At 42.0% G+C, this 19,728-nt stretch overlaps 1 protein-coding gene and 1 long non-coding RNA gene across 2 annotated transcripts; one reads left to right on the top strand and one right to left on the bottom strand.

Moving 5' to 3' along the window:
* Window positions 1-2,001: 2,001 nt before the first annotated feature.
* LOC309386821 lies at window positions 2,002-10,590 on the bottom strand. The gene is made up of 4 exons (XR_014174504.1): window positions 10,496-10,590; window positions 9,716-10,171; window positions 5,922-6,080; window positions 2,002-3,231 (listed from the first exon to the last, which is right to left on the bottom strand). It is a non-coding gene; the product is annotated as an uncharacterized lncRNA (long non-coding RNA).
* A 42-nt stretch (window positions 10,591-10,632) lies between these two features.
* On the top strand, window positions 10,633-17,956 carry DEGS1 (delta 4-desaturase, sphingolipid 1). Its single transcript, XM_081942621.1, has 3 exons — window positions 10,633-10,856; window positions 13,723-14,465; window positions 17,161-17,956. The coding sequence occupies exons 1-3, from the start codon at window positions 10,775-10,777 to the stop codon at window positions 17,305-17,307; spliced, it is 972 nt and encodes a 323-aa protein (XP_081798747.1). The 5' UTR covers window positions 10,633-10,774; the 3' UTR covers window positions 17,308-17,956.
* The last annotated feature ends 1,772 nt before the right edge of the window (window positions 17,957-19,728 follow it).

Raw genomic sequence — 19,728 nt, 5'->3', positions numbered from 1 at the left:
TAACTAAACTGGTTACCCAAGGTTTGGTTAGTGAATACAGAATTACACCCCAAATTTGGTAACTGATAATAAAATTCAGCTTTCCACTCTGAGAAAAAGAAGAAAATAAAAGGGGAAAGAATGAAATGGAGAATGAGTCTCTTGAAAGCTTTCTGGTGTAGGCTGATGTTAAGTTCTCCACCTTAATTACAAATTTCTTTACATTATTCCTAAATAAATATTATTCCTGTCTAATTCTTATTAAATAAACCCCACTCTTAATTGTCTACTTATTTCCTCAGAGTTTTATTCTGTTGTCCCATGGGGAAAAAACAATTTGGGTTGCTATTGGCATGAGCTGTTCCAAAGGAGAAGTTGTCCACATTTCCTAGAGAAATGTCACTTTTAACTTCATGCAGTATAGTTTTTCAGATAAAGAATATTTCAGGCTCTAAAGAATATATGACAGTTTTCCCTAATCACAGCACAATGATTTCCTGGCAAGATTAATTTTCTTGTCTCTAGGATATTGTCTATCTCATCTCCACTTTATGATGAGGTGGTCCTAAGTAATTTTTTGACATACCAATGTTATACCAACATTTTCTCCCTCAAGTATTGCTTGGATGTGTCCTCAAAAAATTTTTCCTTAGCTTGGAGAAAAGTTAGATGTCCAGTAGTTATTATGATAATAGGCAGGCAGAGGCACCTGTGGGAAGAAGAAAAAAGGCAAGATGGTGATTGTGACTTTGCCTGGATGGCCTGAGCCTTCAGCTGGGTTCTGTTTTCCTGGTGGGAGTGGCCAGTAAGTCACGCTGGAACTCTTGTTTCTTTCTGCAGAAGTAGAAAGCCTCAGACTTAAACATTGCATAAGACCTTTATACAAAACTTTGTCTTTGCTTACATGCCAGGCTATAGGATTTCTTTCACAAGGTTAGTGTTTAATATTTGGTTTATTACATTTGTCCTTTTCGTTACAAGGTTACACTAGTATTTAGTACAAAACAGCAAAATGTTCCTAATCTTATCATTGTCAGGAGTTTCCTGCTGCATGTGTATAGTTTGTCAGTTTCGCAAGGAAGCTGGAAAAAAAGAGAAAGGAAACCCCATGAGTAATTTAATCACTTTTTAACTTTTGGTAGCTTGTTTCTACATAATTTGATCCAATTTCTGGTTGACTTAGTGTTGAAAAAAAAAATTTGTGACCTTTTCTTCTGAATGGAATTTTTTTCCTGTAGACGTTTCCCTGTTTGAAGGATTCTATTATTTTATATTCTTCAGCTATCAAGCCAGCAGCCTGCCTGTTACTTTAATGTAGTGTGTGTAAAAAAAGGGGGGGCGGGGGAAGGCTTCAATTGCATGGGCCCAGCTGCCATTTTGACTGTCAAGTCAAAGTCAATCAGAAATCTTACAAAGTAGTACAGTTTTGACCATAGAAATAATTGTCTCAAACTAGCATGAGAAATTGAATCAGCAAAACCCACATCCCTCTCTTTATGTTTAATCATTCACTCTTACGCCCAGTTGTGCAAAGATAAAAATCAAGAGTGACCTGATTTTGCTTCCCTTCACGAGTGCTGCCTAATCATGTTCTCCTTTGTTCTCAGTCTGCCTTTTCTTATTGACCAGGATCTCAGCCAATACAGTTTCCATATGTTTACAATATTTTCAAGGTGATTTAATTTCAATTGCACCACTAATACCAAACCTTGTGGTATTATCCTGAGTGGATAATTGGCTTGCACTCGTAGAAAAAAGATGTTCCACTGATTAATTGTTCTAACTGTCAGGAAATTTCTCCTCAGTTCTAAGTTGCTTCTCTCCTTGATTAGTTTCCACCCATTGCTTGTTGTTCTACCCTCAGGTGCCTTGGAGAATAGTTTGACTCCCTGTTCTTTGTGGCAACCCCTGAGATATTGGAACACTGCTATCATGTCTCCCCTAGTCCTTCTTTCTCTTAAACTAGACATACCCAGATCCTGCAACCGTTCTTCATATGTTTTAGTCTCCAATCCCCTAATCATCTTTGTTGCTCTTCTCTGCACTCTCTCCAGAGTCTCCACATCTTTTCTACATCGTGGCGACCAGAACTGAATGCAGTATTCCAAGTGTGGCCTTACCAAGGCATTATAAGTTAAATTTGTTTGTTTTATCATTTCTTCCAAATAATTTTTGATACATGCAAAGGCTGGCTTTTTAATTCTTTTTATTCAAATAAACTTCACTCTTTTTTCATGTATTCTTACTTTTTATATGTAAAAATATAATCATGGTTATTTTTTTTTAAACCTGGAATTAGCCAGGTTCTTGGGATTGCCAATTCTACTTTGCCTACTAACAAATATCTCCTCAGTGTAGCATCTTTGGGACAATCATGATCTGGATGACTGAGAATCTACATAGACATTTAGCTATCCACCTTGGGATGAACCTCCTTCAAATGGTGCAGGAATATGAATGGATTTCCAAAAAAAAATTGCAGACTAACAAAGAACCATTTGCGCTTCATTTTGAGATGCAGACACACAGGCTCATCCCCAACAGCCTGCGCCTGTCTTCAACAGTGAAGGGACACAGGGCAGAAAACATCCTGCAGCCAAGAATTCCCCACATCCATTTGCACCCCTGAGGACACAGATAAACCTCCAAATCTCTAAAAGAATGCAGATGTCCAAGCTGTCTGCAAGGAATATAAATCCTTCCATTCCTCACCATCCAGTTAGAGCTGAAGAAGCTTGTTGGATGAGAAGCGAAACATCTTCAAAGAGAAACACAGTCCAGTTCCTCCTGAAGGGGAAAAAAAAGCACTTTTGGGACTATCTCTTCCAGGAATAATCACTTTTGGATTTAGTGTGGATCCTTCTCCTTTGATCCGCTTGGCTCAATATTATTTTTTTCCTGGCTTCACTGCATACATACCCTCAGATGAGAAATTTTATTTTATTAGTAATATATAATATGCATTTATTGTTATAAGGTCTTAACAATCAGATTCTTGTTATATAAAACAAAGTAGTAAATTAAGTTATATCAGTAATATTTTAATCCCTTTTCCTATTATGTAATTTGTTTAGTTGTTAACTTCCCCCTCTTTTTTCCTATTCTGGAATTTATGTTTACTTGTTACCAACAGGCAGAAACCATTCACTTGTTATTGAAAATGCTCTCCCTTTTTGTGGCAGCTGTTTCTGAAGCTTGCAGATACAAAATAGAGAAGTTGAAAAATGTGTTGCTAATCTCCTTTGGCGCGTTCTACAAAAAATAAAAAGCAAAAATTATTAAGGGAAGGGGTAAAAAATAAAGATGAAAAATGGTTTCCACCATTCTTCAATAGTTATAAATATAAAATACATTAACCTTTTGATCGGAAACTTAATAAAACCTAATATTTATGTAACCATGGACATTTCTAATCGACAAACCTCAAAATTTAATGGAACATTTCCTTCGGCTTCTAGCCAAAAGTGGCTTTCACGTAGACACAAAGTTGGACTTTAATATCAATCCAGACGTTTGCCTCTCCTTCCTCTCCACCAGTGGTGGGTTTCAAAAAATTTTAGAACCTCTTCTGTAGGTATGGCCTGCTTTGTGGCAGTGGCTTGCCGGCCACGTGACCGGGTAGGAGTGGCTTGCCAGCCATGTGACTGGTTGGGCATGGCCAACTTATAAAATGTGGTGAAACTCACTTAACAACGCTCTTGCTTAGCAACCAAAATGTTGGCTCAGAAACTATGGCATTTGAAGCAAAGCTGTCAGGTTACAAGACCCCTGCACCCCTAACCCTTTAGGAAAAAAACCCCAGGGGTGTTCAAACTTGACAGCTTTTAGACTTGTGGACTTCAACTCCCAGGATTCCTCCTCTCGCTCTTTATCTTGATGATGGGCGGATGGGCGGGAAGAGGGAGCTGGAAACGGTTATAAACGGCACTATAGATTTGTGGAACCTCTTCTATAGAAGAGGTTAGTACTGGCAGGAACCCACCCCTGCTCTCCACCCTCTTTTTACCACCCACCACCCACCGTCCAACAATCTAGGATCCAACAAGCTGGGCTTCTGCACACCTCTTGTTGAAGAGTCCAGTTGATATCAATGGGGGCATTCTCAGTATAAACCACCTAGAAGGGGACTGCGTGGGTTGCAAGCAAGGTTTTAAAGCGCCACTCAGCTTAGGCTCCTGTTGCCAAAATGCCACTGTTAATTGGAGAGGGGTGGGGGAAGAGCGTGTACGTCAGAAGGTCTGAAGGGAGCCTCGGGTTGCGGTCTCTCCTGACTGAAGGCGGGTTAAGTCGTCGAGAGACTCCCGCGCCGAAGCAGAAGGGGAAACTAGTTCTGTAACTGGGATCTTATTTAAGATTCTGAAAGGCGTGTGGAAGCATTTAAAGCATTTACATCTTGAATTGAGCTCTGGGTTGCTCCCAACTAACAATTAAAAAAACTAAACCACCAAATATATATCTCTTAACACTAGAGAGTTCTCTCAGGCCCAGACACGCATTTGATCTTCACGTTCCCAGCTACCGCTAGAATCTTCTTCCTTTCTGTTCTTTGCTTTTTTGAGTCAGCAGATATATTTATCTGAAGCATCATCACAAGTGGCAGATTGCCCAGAGAGAATTTTCTGAGGCAAAAAATGTATGCACCTACGCGGTGTAAGCAATTACTTACAAAGACAAATGTTATGCCTTACATTATTAAAGCATCCGAAATATCATTTAAGAATGTTAAATCCTCGAGGCTATGACGCCATTGAGTATCATTGTTGGCCCCTCACTGGTTGAGACGTGAGCAGCCATGTGGCAGGAGAATAGAGCCATTCTATTGGTTCAGCGTCTGACAGCTCTAGTATAAAAGGGCTGTCGGCTGTCAATGTTGCTGTTTGTCGGTTCAAGGTTGCCTTACATTTTGCCGTGTTAAACTGTTAATAAAGGTTGTGTTAGCTTCAACCTGCCTTGCCTCAGTTCCTGCCTGGCTCGTTCTCCCTACAGAACCCTGGCGACAAGGATGAGATCAGGACTGAGGTAAAGGAAAAGTGAAGTCACTAATAGTGACTTCAGTGAAAAGAGTAAGGTTCTACATGTAGGCAACAAAAACGGAATGCACAGGTACAGTATAGATGATACCTTGCTCAGTAGTAGTAACTGTGAAAGGGATCTTGGAGTCCTAGTGGACAACCATTTAAATATGAGCCAGCAGTGTGCAGCAGCTGCCAAAAAAGCCAACACAGTCCTAGGCTGCATCAACAGAGGGATAGAATCAAGATCACGTGAAGTGTTAATACCACTTTATAATGCCTTGGTAAGGCCACACTTGGAATACTGCATTCAGTTCTGGTCGCCACGATGTAAAAAAGATGTGGAGACTCTAGAAAGAGTGCAGAGAAGAGCAACAAAGATGATTAGGGGACTGGAGACTAAAACATATGAAGAACGGTTGCAGGAACTGGGTATGTTTAGCTTAAAAGAAAGAAGGACTAGGGGAGACATGATAGTAGTGTTCCAATATCTCAGGGGTTGCCACAAAGAAGAGGGAGTCAAACTATTCTCCAAGGCACCTGAGGGTAAAACAAGAAGCAATGGGTGGAAACTAATCAAGGAGAGAAGCAACTTAGAACTGAGGAGAAACTTCCTGACAGTTAGAACAATTAATCAGTGGAACAGCTTGCCTCCAGAAGTTATGAATGCCCCAACACTGGAAGTCTTTAAGATGTTGGATAGCCATCTGTCTGAAACGGTATACGGTTTCCTGCCTAGGCAGGGCGTTGGACTAGAAGACCTCCAAGGTCCCTTCCAACTCTACTATTGTATTGTATTGTATTGTATAAGAGCTGCCTCAAGTCACAGGCGATGAGACGTCGCTCCAAGGCTAATTCCTCAGTTCCATCCTTCTAAGGGTGGCTAATCTACCAGCATTCAGCCCGGCCCCTGAAATACGGGACGCCTACCTCGAGTGGTTCGAGTGCTTCCTGGAGGTAAACGACTTCACCGGTTCGTCCTGTGGCCATAAAAGAGGATATTTTCTCAGCGCATGTGGCCACGAGATGTTTGGAACAGCTAGGGCTTTAGCAGCCCCTCAATCCATCCATTCGATGCCTTGCGAGACTCTTTTGGAAAAACGTAAAAAATCATTACTCTCCAACTCCCTTGCACATAGCCAGAAATTATGCTTTTAGGCAGAGGACCCAGAGAGAAGGGGAATCTGTGAGTGACTACATGGCTTCCCTCAGAAGAGTGGCCCTGCACTGTGACTTTCCTGTGCTGGATGATGCCGTTAGAACAGCTGGTCTGTGGTATCAAAGACCTCAGACTTCAGCGACGCTTGCTGGCACGAAAAGAGCAGCCGTGGATGAAACCACGGCATATGAAATGTCGGACAAATCCACCGCAGAAATTCAGAGATTTCTGCCACCGGTCACCCATGCCAGCAGGGGCTATGCTGTCCACCACGAAGAAGACGACAAAGGAGACTTCTCTGACGAGGAAGAAGAGATTAGCCGCCTCAAACTGGCCACCAGAAAAAACGGACTCAGGCTGATTTTTTACCTCAGGCGGGTTGTCTGAGTTGTGGCGGGAACCATGCAAGGTCAGTCTGCAGGTTCAAAGCCGCTATATGCTGTCAATGTGACAGGAAAGGACATTTAGCCATGGTCTGCAACACGGCCATGCCAATCGGTGACCCACCTCCAGAGCGTGCTTTGTCTAGACAATTTGCAAAAAGACTTCCCAAACACCGCAAAGACTGCTTTGCCATCGCAGGTGACCAGCAGCACCCTGATTGGGCTATCAGCCATGCGTCCCTGACCAAGCCTACCCATAAGATATACCTGCTTGTGCGTATAGAGGGAGAGCCCTGCAAGATGGAAGTGGACACTGGCTCTTCCAAATCTCTGGTCTCTTGGGCTACTATCAAACGGATAGTGCCCAGCCTGACCAAAGCTCAACTCAGACAGTGCCCACTTCGCCTCAGAGACTATCAAGGGCAGCCAATACCCATTGTGGGTTGCGGCACATTCACCATAGCCAGCAATAACTTCCTGGGGCCTCTTCCCTTTATCATTGTAGATGGCCATCTGCCCAGCCTCCTGGGGCTTGACTGGTTCTCCGCATTGGGGCTCAACATCTCTGGCATCCACTCCGTTGTTCCAGATTCCTTCACTGCACTGGCCAGCGAGTTCACTGAGGTATTTGACAACAAGTTTGGTAAATATAATGGGATCCCCATTTCTTTTAACTTGGACCCCCAGGTGGCGCCAATACGTCTAAAACCCAGGAGAGTGCCTTTTGCTCTTTGACCCAAAGTAGATTTAGAGCTAGATAAATTAATAGCACAAGGAGTGCTCGAAGCAGTAGACCACTCCCCCTGGGAGACCCCCATAGTAATACCTATTAAGCAGGATGGTAGTATTAGAATCTACAGGGATTTTAAATGCATCATTAATAAAGGGTTGCAAGCCAACCCTTACCCAGTGCCAGTGGTTCAACATCTGCTCCATTCCTTGGGCCAGGGAAACATTTTTGCCAAGTTAGACTTGGCACAAGCGTACCAGCAGCTCCCGGTAGACGAAGCCACTGCCATGGCTCAAACCATCGTAATGTACCGGGAAGCTTTCAAATGTAAACACTTGCAATTTGGGGTTAGTGTAGCCCCAGGTATTTTCCAGAGCCTAATGGAGCGGATGCTCCAGGGGCTGCCAGGGGTGATACCCTATTTCAACAATGTGCTTATATCTGCTTTGGATCAAGCTGCACTCATCAATAAATTAAGAGCAATCCTGACCCGTTTCCGCCAAGCCGGGCTGAAACTCAAACAAGAAAAGTGTAGGATAGGGGTCCCCCAGTGTAGAATTTTTGGGGTATCTAGTTGATTCCAAAGGCATCCACCCTACTCCGTCCAAGGTAGAGGCAATTAAGAAAGCCCCCACGCCCTCCTCTAAGGCTGAACTGCAAGCCTTTTTGGGACGGCTTCATTTTTACTCCATTTTTTTACCCCATAAGGTGTCTTTGGCAGAGCCGCTTCATAGGCTCCTGGACTCCAAGTCACCCTGGCATTGGGGATCTAAAGAAGCCCAACCCTTTAGAGCAGTTAAGGATGTCTTTACATCCAAATCTTTATTAGTGCAATACAGTGATCACCTCCCATTAACTTTGGCGTGTGATGCATCGCCATATGCCATTGGGGCCGTTCTGAGTCACATCCTACCTAATGGCTCAGAAGCCCCAATTACCTATTATTCGTGCACGCTCTCAGCAGCTGAAAGAAATTACAGTCAGCTAGATAAGGAGGCCCTAGCTGCTGTAGCAGGGGTAAAGCGGTTTCATGATTACATTTATGGTAGTTTTTTCACTTAGTGACCGATCATAAACCCCTCTTGGGTCTTCTGGCGGGGGATCGACAGACTCCTCAGATTTTGTCTCCAAGAATGTCCAGATGGACAGTCTTTCTAGCGGCATATAATTATCAGCTACAATATAGGCCAGGAAAAAACTTGGGGCACGCTGATGCCCTCAATCGCTGCCCTCTGCCAGTGCCTGTTTTGCAGTTTCGGTCCTCTTAATTGAAAAGTTGGCCATGGCAGTATCCACCAGGAATATTGCAAGGCTCTCTGCCACAGACACCATTTTGGCACAAGTTTTGGGCTGGGTGCGCAGGGGGTGGCCACAGAGGCCAGTAGGTCCTGAGTTTCATCTCTATTATATACAGCAGCATGAGCTGACCGTCCTTAACGAGTGCCTATTATGGGGCAATAGGGTGGTAGCTCCCCCAAAGCTTAGGTTGCCAATTTTAAGTTGCCTGCACACTGCTCACCCGGGCATTGTGCGCATGAAGGCTTTGGGCCGAAGCTACGTGTGGTGGCCCAGGATTGACCAGGAAATAGAAAGCTGGGTAGTCACCTGCCAGCAGTGCCAGCAATCTAGACCGGCTCCCTCTTCTGTGCCCATCAAGGAATGGGACATGCTCCAGGCTCCAGGGGCACGAGTCCATTTCGCCGGCCCGTTCTTAGGGCAGAACTTCTTGGTCCTTGTAGATGCCTAATCGAAGTGGGTGGAGCTGGCACTCATGCCCTTGACCACTTCAGAGCCCCTAATTAGGGTGCTGGGGAGGCTATTCGCGACCCATGGGTTGCCTGACGTGGTGGTGACTGACAATGGGCCCCAGTTCACGTTGGCACCCTTCCAAATGTTTTTAGGCCAGCATGGCATACGACACGCCCCATTCCACCCGGCCGGAAATGGCCTGGCAAACCGTCCGGTCGGCTAAGGAGGCATTGGGCCACCTGGGGCCAGAGAATTGGCACAACAAACTGTCCTAATACCTCCTGGCACAGCATACAATCCCGTGCCCAATCACCAAGCAAAGTCCAGCAGAACGGCTCTGGACAACCCTGGACCGACTACAACCTGGTTATGCAGCAGAGAAAAGCCCCCTCGCAGGCGACTCCACACGGGCCTTTAATGTGGGAAACCCAGTCTACGGCCAAAACTATGGGGCCAAACCAAGGTGGCTTCCTGGACAAATCACGCAACCAACTGGACCCTACTCTTATAGGGTCCAGCTCAGTGACGGGCGAATGTGGCGCCAACACATCAACCAGCTCAGACGGCGACCCACCAGTGCAGCAGACCAGCACCTGGTGCAGGCCCAATCCTGCCCCGGGGAACTAATATTGACAGGCTGCTCCGGCGCAAACACAGCCGCACGCAACACCCCCCACCGTTGCATTCTTGTCGCCAGCCTTACCTGAGAATCCGATCAGTCCCACGGCGGTCAAGTTTCCCGCCAACTCAGCTGCGCATCTCCTGATGTTCCACAGGACTCTCTACCAGCTTCTCCTCCTTTGGCCACCCCCCCCCTGAACTAAGACGATCGGGTGGAGCTGATGCCGGCCGGTGTACTTGGCTGACTACACATGTGCTAACTGGGAGGAGAGGGGTGTTAAGTCCTCGAGGCTACGACGCCATTGACTATCATTGCCGGCCCCTGATTGGTTGAGATACAAGCAGCCAGGTAGCTGGAGACTGCAGCCGTTCTATTGGTTCAGCGTCTGACAGCTCTAGTATAAAAAGGGTTGTCAGCTGTCAAATGTTACTGTTTGCCGGGTCGAGGTTTGCCTTACATTTTGCCATGTTAAACTGTTAATAAAGGTTGTGTTAGCTTCAACCTGCCTTGCCTCAGTTCCTGCCTGCCTCGGTCCCCCTACAGAACAAAGAGAGAGAGAAAGGGGGGGGGGGGTGGAGCGGGAGAGAGAGACGTTATTAATATAGCCCTGAACATCAGCCGGGTCACAGGGAGCGAAAGAGCGGAGTCTTCCTTGCCTCCCTGAATGGGAAAAGAAGTCGGGGCAGCTTTTCCGAGCCAGGAGGGGGGCATGTCTGAACAAGCTCACTTCCGCGCCTCTGCCGCCCTAATTTCCAATGGAAGAGAGGGCTCTCAGCATCATTTCCTAGGTCTAGGCAACTGATGACACCGGCTGGGCGCAGTCTGCAGAAGTCACAGGGATGGGAGGGTAATGTTAGTCACCACAAGATTTGGCAATGTCGCAACGAAACACGCCTAACGCGCGAATCCTCTCCAAATGTCTGAGGGAGAAAAAAACGGGACCACTTTGAATTTTGGGCCGTCTGACGCTGTTTCCGTGACGTCACCGCCCGCGGGAGCCAATGGGGCCGCGACGAAGAGGCGGCCGTCGGCGGACGGCCTCCTTCCCTTTAATGTGAGGGCGAGAGTCAGCCGACGAGCAAGTGGTGCGTGAGAATCGGTAGAAGGAGCCACGACCTGGTGGCGGCTTTTTTCTCCGGCATGGGAAACCTTGTGGCGCGAGAAGATTTCGAGTGGGTCTACACCGACCAGCCTCACGCCGACCGCCGCAAGGAGATTTTGAGTGAGTCTGGGGGCGGCGGGAACGGGCTTCCCCGCCTCACCTGATCCCGGGGCTTGGGCCGCCTCAGCCTCTTGTGCGGCAGGCGCCGCGTTGCGCCAATGCCTTATGTGGAGAAGCGAGCGAGACCCAGTCCGGTTGGCCAAGAGGGGCGTCGCCGCCGGCGTCTTCTCCTCCGAGGCCTTTCGTAGTGGGAGAGGCTGAAGCGATGGCGGGGAGGGAGGAAGGCGAGCAACAACATCTGTGTGCTCCGTGAGTCATTTCAGAAGGAGATCCATTACTGCGATAGGCGCGGCTGGCTCTTTTCGGCGCCCCGTTGACTTTCTCCCTCTCTGGGTTAATCCCCCCCCCCCCCCCAATCCAAGTCGGTTAAATGCTAGTTTCTTTTTCGCCGGCGCCCACGTAGGACTTACTTCACGTGACATCCTAGCTGTGGTTCTACCATGAAATCCCCAAAGAAAAGATTGGAACTCAAGTTCGACTCGGGCTTTGCTTACCTTCAGAGTTTATGATGCAGGTTTATTTGCTGATTTATTAGGCTGATACCATGTCTTATCTTTTCGGAATTCAGTTCGCCTCTCCCATTTTTTCCCCTACAACCACAATCTTCTAAAGGAAGATCAGCCTAAAGGGGGTGAGGGTCACTCAGGAGTGTCAAAAGAAACCTGGGTGTCCCTGATCCCAATTAACACTCCTTAATCACCCATTCATATCTTTTACCCCAGCCTTCTAGATTGCGCTCATTTTGCCCTTGGGCATTCCTCTGCTAGTCAAACACCTTAATCACTATTTTATGCTGGCTCTCCACCTACTGCTTTTTTAAAAAAGTCCCTGTGTGTGTAGATATGCAATTTGTGCAAATATGGGTATTTGCATCTAAGCAGTTAAGTAGTTTCTAGTGTTATGTCTGGTTGGGAAAGCTGAACACTTATGAGTACCCAGGAGATCAGTGAGCCAAGTAAAAGCTGCCTCCTTTCTTGATGTGCTGAGCAGTTGGTAGACTCACATCCTTTCTGTAAATCGAATAAGTTTGTGCTTGACACACGAACTTGCTGAGGGAAATGGAAGATGGATATATAATGTTAAAGAGAATGTTGAATTCATTCTTAAATAACCTGTAGGTTGAATGTAGTTGGAGTTAAGTATTTACTTAGATTCCCATCAAGAATTGAATCCAATTTGATGGTGTTCAATATGCAGACTGACAGAACTTTTTAAATATTGCAAAATATTCCATGAAGCATTGAAAAATAAACTGTTTTATTTAAACAGTTTAAATTTGCTTTCCCTATTTCTTGGATTTTATTTATTAATTTTTATTATGTGTTTACATTAGTAAAAGACAAATACAGAAATATAAGAGCCGCAGTGGTGCAATGGTTAGAATGCAGTACTGCAGGCTACTTCTGCAATTTGGCAGTTCAAATCTCCCATTCTCAAGGTTGACTCAGCCTTCCATCCTTCTGAGGTTGGTAAAATGAGGACCAAGATTGTTGGGGGAAATATGCTGACTCTGTAAATCGCTTAAAGAGAGCTGTAAAGCACTGTGAAGAGGTATATAAGTTTAAATGCTATTGCTAAAAGAAATATGCAGGGGAAAAACAAGGTTAAATGGGAAAGAAGCAACTTACACCCTTCTTTATAGACTGATTATTCCTCCCCTCTTCTTAACATTACAATAACTCCTTCATCCCCCTATTCAAACTTTTTTCAATAATCAAATTTAGAAATCAGCATAACACACAAACCACATCAAGAAATCCTTCCAAAACATCCTTGGTAAACCAAAAGACTCAGCAGCCCTAGAAAACAAACAACAAATAACATACAGGGTAAAAATTGCCACAGCCACTATGTAGGACAAACAGGCAGACTAGCAAAACATGAACACCAACTAGCAATCTAAAGACATGATGAAAACTCTTTAATTTTACAACATATGGACAACTTAACCATAGTTTCAACTGGGAAACACCACCCTAGATCAAGTCAAGTCCAAAAATGTTAAAGTACCTTGAAGCCTGACACTTTGACAAGTTTGTCATCAATAAACATGTAGACATTAACAACATCTATGTACTGTGTAAAAGACAATCAACTAGTCAAAAACAGAACAGAGGAATGAAAATAATGCCTCACCAGTAAGCAACACCGAGATGAGAAAAGATTAACACCATACCAACAATCAAGAAGTGAACAATAACCCCAATCAAGGAACTACTAAACAAGCTAACAGTAAAGAACCCAACCAAAGAACCTCCAAGACCACACCCATCAACACTCAAAGGCAAGGGGCTGCAAGAAACCCTTGAGCCACAGAGCAAAGCCACAGCCCTGGGAAACACAGCCACCCTGGCACACTCCAGCACTACATCGCTAGACTTTAGTTGCCCTAGTCTAACACCGGTGTGAACCATAGCCATTCCCAGCATGGCGTGAGGTCACAACCACCTCAGGAAACCCCAGCTTAGCCCACCTCAGAAGTCTTCTTCTGCCCTGCATTCCGTCTCCTTAGCTGATCTTTGCCATCTTCTCCTTCGCCAAAAGGACTGAGATGGACGGGACATAGGCAGGTGGGGAGAGTTGAATACCCCTGCAGTCATGAATGTGGGGGGGGGGGCTGCCAAGTATCCAAACTTTGATCACATGATCACAAAGGTACTACAATGGCCATAACTTTGGGAACTGGGTGCAAATGCCATTGATTAAGTGTCACCGTAAATTCAAACAGTTGTTGAATGAATGGTTGTAGTTTGAGCTTATACTAACTCAGCCATTCTTTAATGTAATCTAACTTTTGAATGAGTTTTTACTGAAATCTCAATTCTGTTCAAACTGTCAGTTGATATCTATTTTCTTCTTTCAACAGGCAAACATCCAGAGATAAAAACCTTGATGAAACCAGACTACAATGTGATCTGGTTGGTTGTACTTATGGTGTTAGCACAACTTGTTGCCCTTTATCTAGTTAAAGATTTGGACTGGAAATGGGTTATATTTTGGGCGTATATATTTGGCAGCTGTCTCAACCATTCCATGACTTTGGCAATTCATGAGATTGCTCACAATAGTGCCTTTGGCAATTCTAGATCTTCCTGGAATCGATGGTTTGGAATGTTTGCCAATCTCCCACTTGGTGTACCTTACTCCATATCATTCAAGAGATATCACATGGATCATCATCGTTATCTTGGTGCAGATGGAATTGATGTGGATATACCTACCGACTTTGAAGGATGGTTTTTCTGTACCCGTTTTCGAAAACTCATGTGGATTATTCTCCAGCCACTTTTTTATTCTGTTCGACCCCTCTATATTAATCCCAAGCCAATATCTCGATTAGAAATCATTAATTTATCAATTCAATTAGTCTTTGATGTTCTTGTATACTATTTCCTAGGAATAAAATCATTGTTCTATCTTCTGGCCGCAGTAATATTGGGGCTGGGCTTGCATCCTATTTCGGGACATTTCATAGCCGAACATTATATGTTTTTAAAGGGGTATGAAACATACTCATATTATGGACCACTGAATAAACTTACCTTCAATGTTGGCTATCACAATGAACATCATGATTTTCCTAATGTTCCTGGAATAAGTCTTCCACTGGTAAGTAAATATTAGTACATTTATTTTGTTTTTGCAGCTAAATGCTTAAAACCTGATTTCATGAATATGCTGTTTTATAGCCAATGGAATTCCTGCTGCAATTCATAGTCATAATACTGAAATTAATATAGGATGTGTGTACTTTCATTACAATTACTGAAATGCTACTAACGTACCATTACAACTACTAAGTGTTTAGAGAGGAATTGTAAAAGTAAATGTTTAATGAACTAAACATAGTCACTTGTTTCAAATATAATGCTTATTCAGAGAGTAGCATATATTTAGCTAAGATTCTTTTAACAGAGGACAAGGGATAATTATATCACATATCATCATTTGATAAAGTTCAAGTATTTTTGGCAAAGTAGACTCTTCACAAAAATTGATGTAAGAAAGGGATTTATAATTATTATAGGCCTTAACTGAAAATATATACATGTAGTCTGCAGTTCAGGTTTGCACAAAAAGTGTTCTATAAAGTTAGCTAATATTTCAAATTTAACATAACTTCCACCACAGTGTTCATACGTTGTCTTGTATCAAGGCAGAATCATCAAGTTTAGTCAAAAATTACTATTACACAATTCCTGTACACATACATTGCTTGCTTCTTCTGTGACTTCAGTAGACTTTCTGATTTAAGACCTATTAGATTTACAGCAAACATATAATTGGGGTAAAAAGTAAACTTAGGCTGTGCTGGCCCTTCAGAACAATCCAAAATCCAAAAAGAACAGGATTGTTCTTAAAGCCAAATCACATGTCTGCCTAGATATTAAAATGGGGTAAAGGGAAGAGAGTGACAAAATAGTTTGGTATTGAAACACTGGTATTTTACATTTATCATGGCTTTATGAAAGAATGAGAAAGAGGAAGTGTACAAATTAAGGTGGTTGATTTCCTTGCCTCAAAAGCATAAAATCTAGCTGCCACTTGGATATGTCACCTACCTTAGAGAAAATGTGGATTTCTTGGCACGTTTATACCATTATGTAATAGCAAAACTTAAAAAGTAATACAAATTAGCCTGATAATTTCTCAAGAACATAGTTTCTTTACCTGCTAGATTACATTTCTGTTTTAAACTGATAGCCCTTAGTGTCCTCCCCCCCCCCCCCCCCAAAAAAGATACCCTTTGCTATTTTTAGTTTTTGGTAGTTTTGTGTTTTTATTTGACAGCATTTTTTTTCCTGTTGATGGCCTTATCACTTTTGTTAGCAGTTTGAGGAACTAGAGGAAATAAATTTATACAGTTTGCCTTGCTGATTTTGAAAGAACAATTCATGGAATAGAAGAACAAATTGATGGAGAGGTTAAAAATGTATATGGCATAAATAAGGATATCTTGCCTGGGTACTAGGACTGTCTAGAGTTGTCATAGGTTGGGCAGCCATACAAGTTAAGTAAATAAACCCAAACTGAATAAACACCTGTGAGAATAAGCATTTCATTACAGAAGATGCTAGGACAGTGATGGCTAACCTTTTTGTCATCACGTGCAGAAAGCCCTCCTGCATGTCTGCACCCATAATGCAATGCGTACATGACACCCCACCCCTGTGCCCCGCCCTGCACATTTGTGTGTGAAAACCCCCCATACCCCATTTTAGGCCACACAAAGCCTCCTGGGACCAAAAACAGGGATCCACTGCTCCCCACGCATGCATGCATGTTTCCTGCATGTGCTGCACCCCCCACGCATATGCACAGCAGGGACCGAAAAATCAGCTGGCCATGCACAATGGAACTGAGCTGGGGTGACAGCTTGCATGCCTGCAGAGGAATCTGTGTGCCCCCTGCGGCACGCGTGCCAGAGGTTCGCCGTCATGGTACTAAGACATAGAATACTTTATAGCGGAATAAACTGCTAAGATACTTCTTTTGGAAGAATTACTGAACTTTATTTGAAATTAATCCATTGACAGTTTTAATATCCCAATTCCTTTAGTAAGAAATGTAAGGGAAGTGTTTAAGGAATTTTTACTCATTCTATTTCTATAGCTGTCTGTCTTAAGCAATTATGTTGGATGTAACCAAATTGGAACATACTGGTTCATTGGTGGAACTCCCTAAACATTCAGCAGCGTTGGAAACCAGTCTTTAGGAAGATAAATTATCTATATACCACTAGTTTTAGCAATACTTAAATTATGTCTTTTAAGTTTATACTGGTAATAGCAAAAATATCTTATACCTCAGAAATAGAAGGTGATTGGTATTCAAGTACTAGACTCTGGTACTCCAAAATTACTAGAAATGATTTTAATAACACAATGAAAACTGTAATATTCATAACTGAGGTATAAATAATATTAGGTACAACTTCTCTTTTAATATTTTTTGCTAAAAATTCTGAGTCAATTAAGAGACATTTATTTCTAGTGCTGAGACAAGTTTTTTAAGAGTAGATAATCATTTTTATGGGAAATGTAAAGGTGTCTTAAACTACAGTAGTTATATTTACGACTCAAGTGATAGAGAAGTTCTTAATTTGTTCCCAACTGGGATATTCTTGCAAGCTTTTCTTAATGGTTAGTTGATTCAGTTTGGGACTGGAATAGACAGTTATGTTGTCTGTTGATGTGTACTCAGCATCATGCTTTTGAGGCTTTGAAAATGAGGTTTTTGCATTTTTAAAAATTAAAGATGGAATACTGGATTAATACATGTATGCATATCTTTTCAATTTTAGCTAAAGAAAATGGCTCCTGAATACTATGACCACTTACCACAATATAACTCTTGGATTAAAGTGCTTTATGATTTTGTGATGGATGACACTGTCAGCCCATATTCACGTGTGAAAAGGCCTGCAAAAGGTGATGAGAAACAAGAGTAACCTTTCAGACAAAAAGTTTCGTCAAGAATTTCACAGATGTGTCTTCATGGTGGCTGGAACAAGATGTCACTTGATAAATACTTCATGGTTTGTTATCTTGACCAAGGCTAGAATATGGATATATTGTTACATTTTAAAAAATGTCTCTGAAAAATTAAAAACTTTGATAGAATTAGAATGTTCCTCCTTTTCCATTTTTTTCTGGCATAGTTGTTCTGTGCATGTTATTAATATAGTAACTTGATTCTTTAAACATAGTTGTTTACATTTATACAATTTGTTTCAAGTATCTGCCGACTACAACTGCATATTTCTTATTTTACTAACGAAGTGTAATTATTAAACTTCTAGTTAACATTAATTTTGATTTATATGATATCTTAAAATGTCTGGCTTCAATCTCTTCCAAATATATGTATGTTATGGATTAGCGTATGTAATGCTGATATAGCAGAAAAGACAGTATTGCATTATGACTATTGAAAAAGTACAAGCTCCTTAAAATATCAGTACTCTCTGACTCAAACATGTTAGCTATTTGGAAACAATTGTATTAAATTTAATTAAAATAAGCATCCATCCATCAGAAGCTTGTCTGTGGAAAAGCATTTATTATTCTGTGGAATAAATTCAACAATATGATAGGATATTTTGCATTTATTAAAAAGAGTTTTTCTTCTCCTCATCTACTTGAAGCCCTAGACAGGGCATGTCATTTGATCTTATTTGGAGGATATCCAGAACCTTCAGAACAAGAATTTTGGTATACGAGGGTAAGATGAACTTACAGATAGTGGAATTCAATTTGGCAGCACTGTCATTTAGTAGGACACTTTTATTTTGAAAATAGTATGTTGCTACTCTATACTATTTTGCTTCAGATTAAATGTTGGATTAATCTGCCTTGGTAACCCTCAATAGTCTTACAATTCACTGAAACCCAGATTTGTATGTGCTTTTTTGGTTTTGCCAGCATGAGAGTTATATCAATTATATGTGTAGAAGATGAAGTGTGCAAATATATCTTATGAAAAAGGGATAGGAGTTAAACTGATGTCAGAAAAAAATTCTGAGTCCTTGAATAAAAGTATATGCTAAATTTTATCCCTACAATTATGCACAATCTTCTGGAAAGCATAGTAAAAATAAATATGGTGAAGCTAATTTTTTTAACAGCTTCCAAAATCTTATTTATGGTACTTCAGTGTGTTTGGGAAAGGGAATGGCATAAAAATGTTTTACTATTACACTGAACCTTGAAATAGAAAGAATTGAAAGAAGTTAGATAGGCTAGAAGTGCTGCCAAAAGTTATGTATTTAATAGTCATATCAACCTTTTAGGTTCAAAGAACATGAATATTGCATCTCACCTCATGCAAACATATTAGTGACAAACATGACATAGCACTTTTGGTTTGATCCCCATTTTAAAGGAAAGATAAATTATACATTACATTTTGATTTTTGAACACAAAATGGAGGTTCAACAAGGTGACTTACGTAATTTAACAAATTGATAAGGAAAGCTATTTTAGGCTCAGCATGTTGTTTCCTTTCCCAAGAACAGCAATACTAGATAAAGCCAAAGCCTGTTACAGGCTAAATTCTGCATCTCATTAATTACCACAAGTTACACAATGTATGAAGAACTGCTTTTAATCTTTCCAATTAGCTTCATTAAATGGCCCATGAACCTAGTGTCATAAGAATGATTCTTGCCCACTTTTCTGTCATGAATTATTTTATTCACCTTTGCCATTTTCTTAATCACCTTTGTTACGTTCAGATCCCCTGTTTCCCCCCCCCCCCTCCAAGTGCACCAAACATTGCAGCCTTTCTTTCAGGGAAGATATTTAAGATCCCTGACACTATGGTGGTTCCCTTCCTCACTTTCCCTGCTTTCATTATATCTTAAGGACCATAACTGGACAGTTTTGCAGAAGTGCACACATCATACATATGTATAATGGCAGTACAATGTTGATATTTCTATACTCAATCCATTTCCTAATGTTGTTTGTTTGTTGTTTTTTGGATTTATATGCCGCCCTTCTCCCAAAGGACTCAGGGCGGCATACAGCATTAAAAAAAAACATATTATAAAGTCTAGCATGGAATTTGCTTTGTCACAGCTGCTTTATCTTGCTCAAATTTTCACAAAGTTATCCACTATGACCCCAAGAGCTTTTCTTGTTATGAGTAGCACAGACCATATCGCATTATGTACTTTTTGTTTGCAGAAGTCATATAACTGCATCTGTCTTTCATCTTTTGAATTTTTATCTATACACTCAAATACATTTAATGCACAAAAATTAGCATAAAAATAAAACATTTTAGTAGCTTTAAAAGATTTAGTTTTCAAATTTATTTGCCACCCATCTTGTGGTTCAGGCAACTGTAATTGGGAGGAGTAATGCT

The sequence above is a fragment of the Natrix helvetica genome (genome assembly GCF_964273705.1).
Source record: "Natrix helvetica genome assembly, chromosome: 2".
NCBI classification, from domain to species: domain Eukaryota; kingdom Metazoa; phylum Chordata; class Lepidosauria; order Squamata; family Natricidae; genus Natrix; species Natrix helvetica.
This window is presented reverse-complemented; position numbering and strand designations above follow the sequence as displayed.

Excerpts from the sequence above, each read along its gene's own strand:
- DEGS1 (XM_081942621.1), top strand. The coding sequence starts at position 10,775 with ATGGGAAACCTTGTGGCGCGAGAAGATTTCGAGTGGGTCTACACCGAC. Across the intron at positions 10,857-13,722 it reads CCGCCGCAAGGAGATTTTGA|GCAAACATCCAGAGATAAAA; the intron begins GTGAGTCTGGGG and ends TTCTTTCAACAG. Across the intron at positions 14,466-17,160 it reads CTGGAATAAGTCTTCCACTG|CTAAAGAAAATGGCTCCTGA; the intron begins GTAAGTAAATAT and ends TTTCAATTTTAG.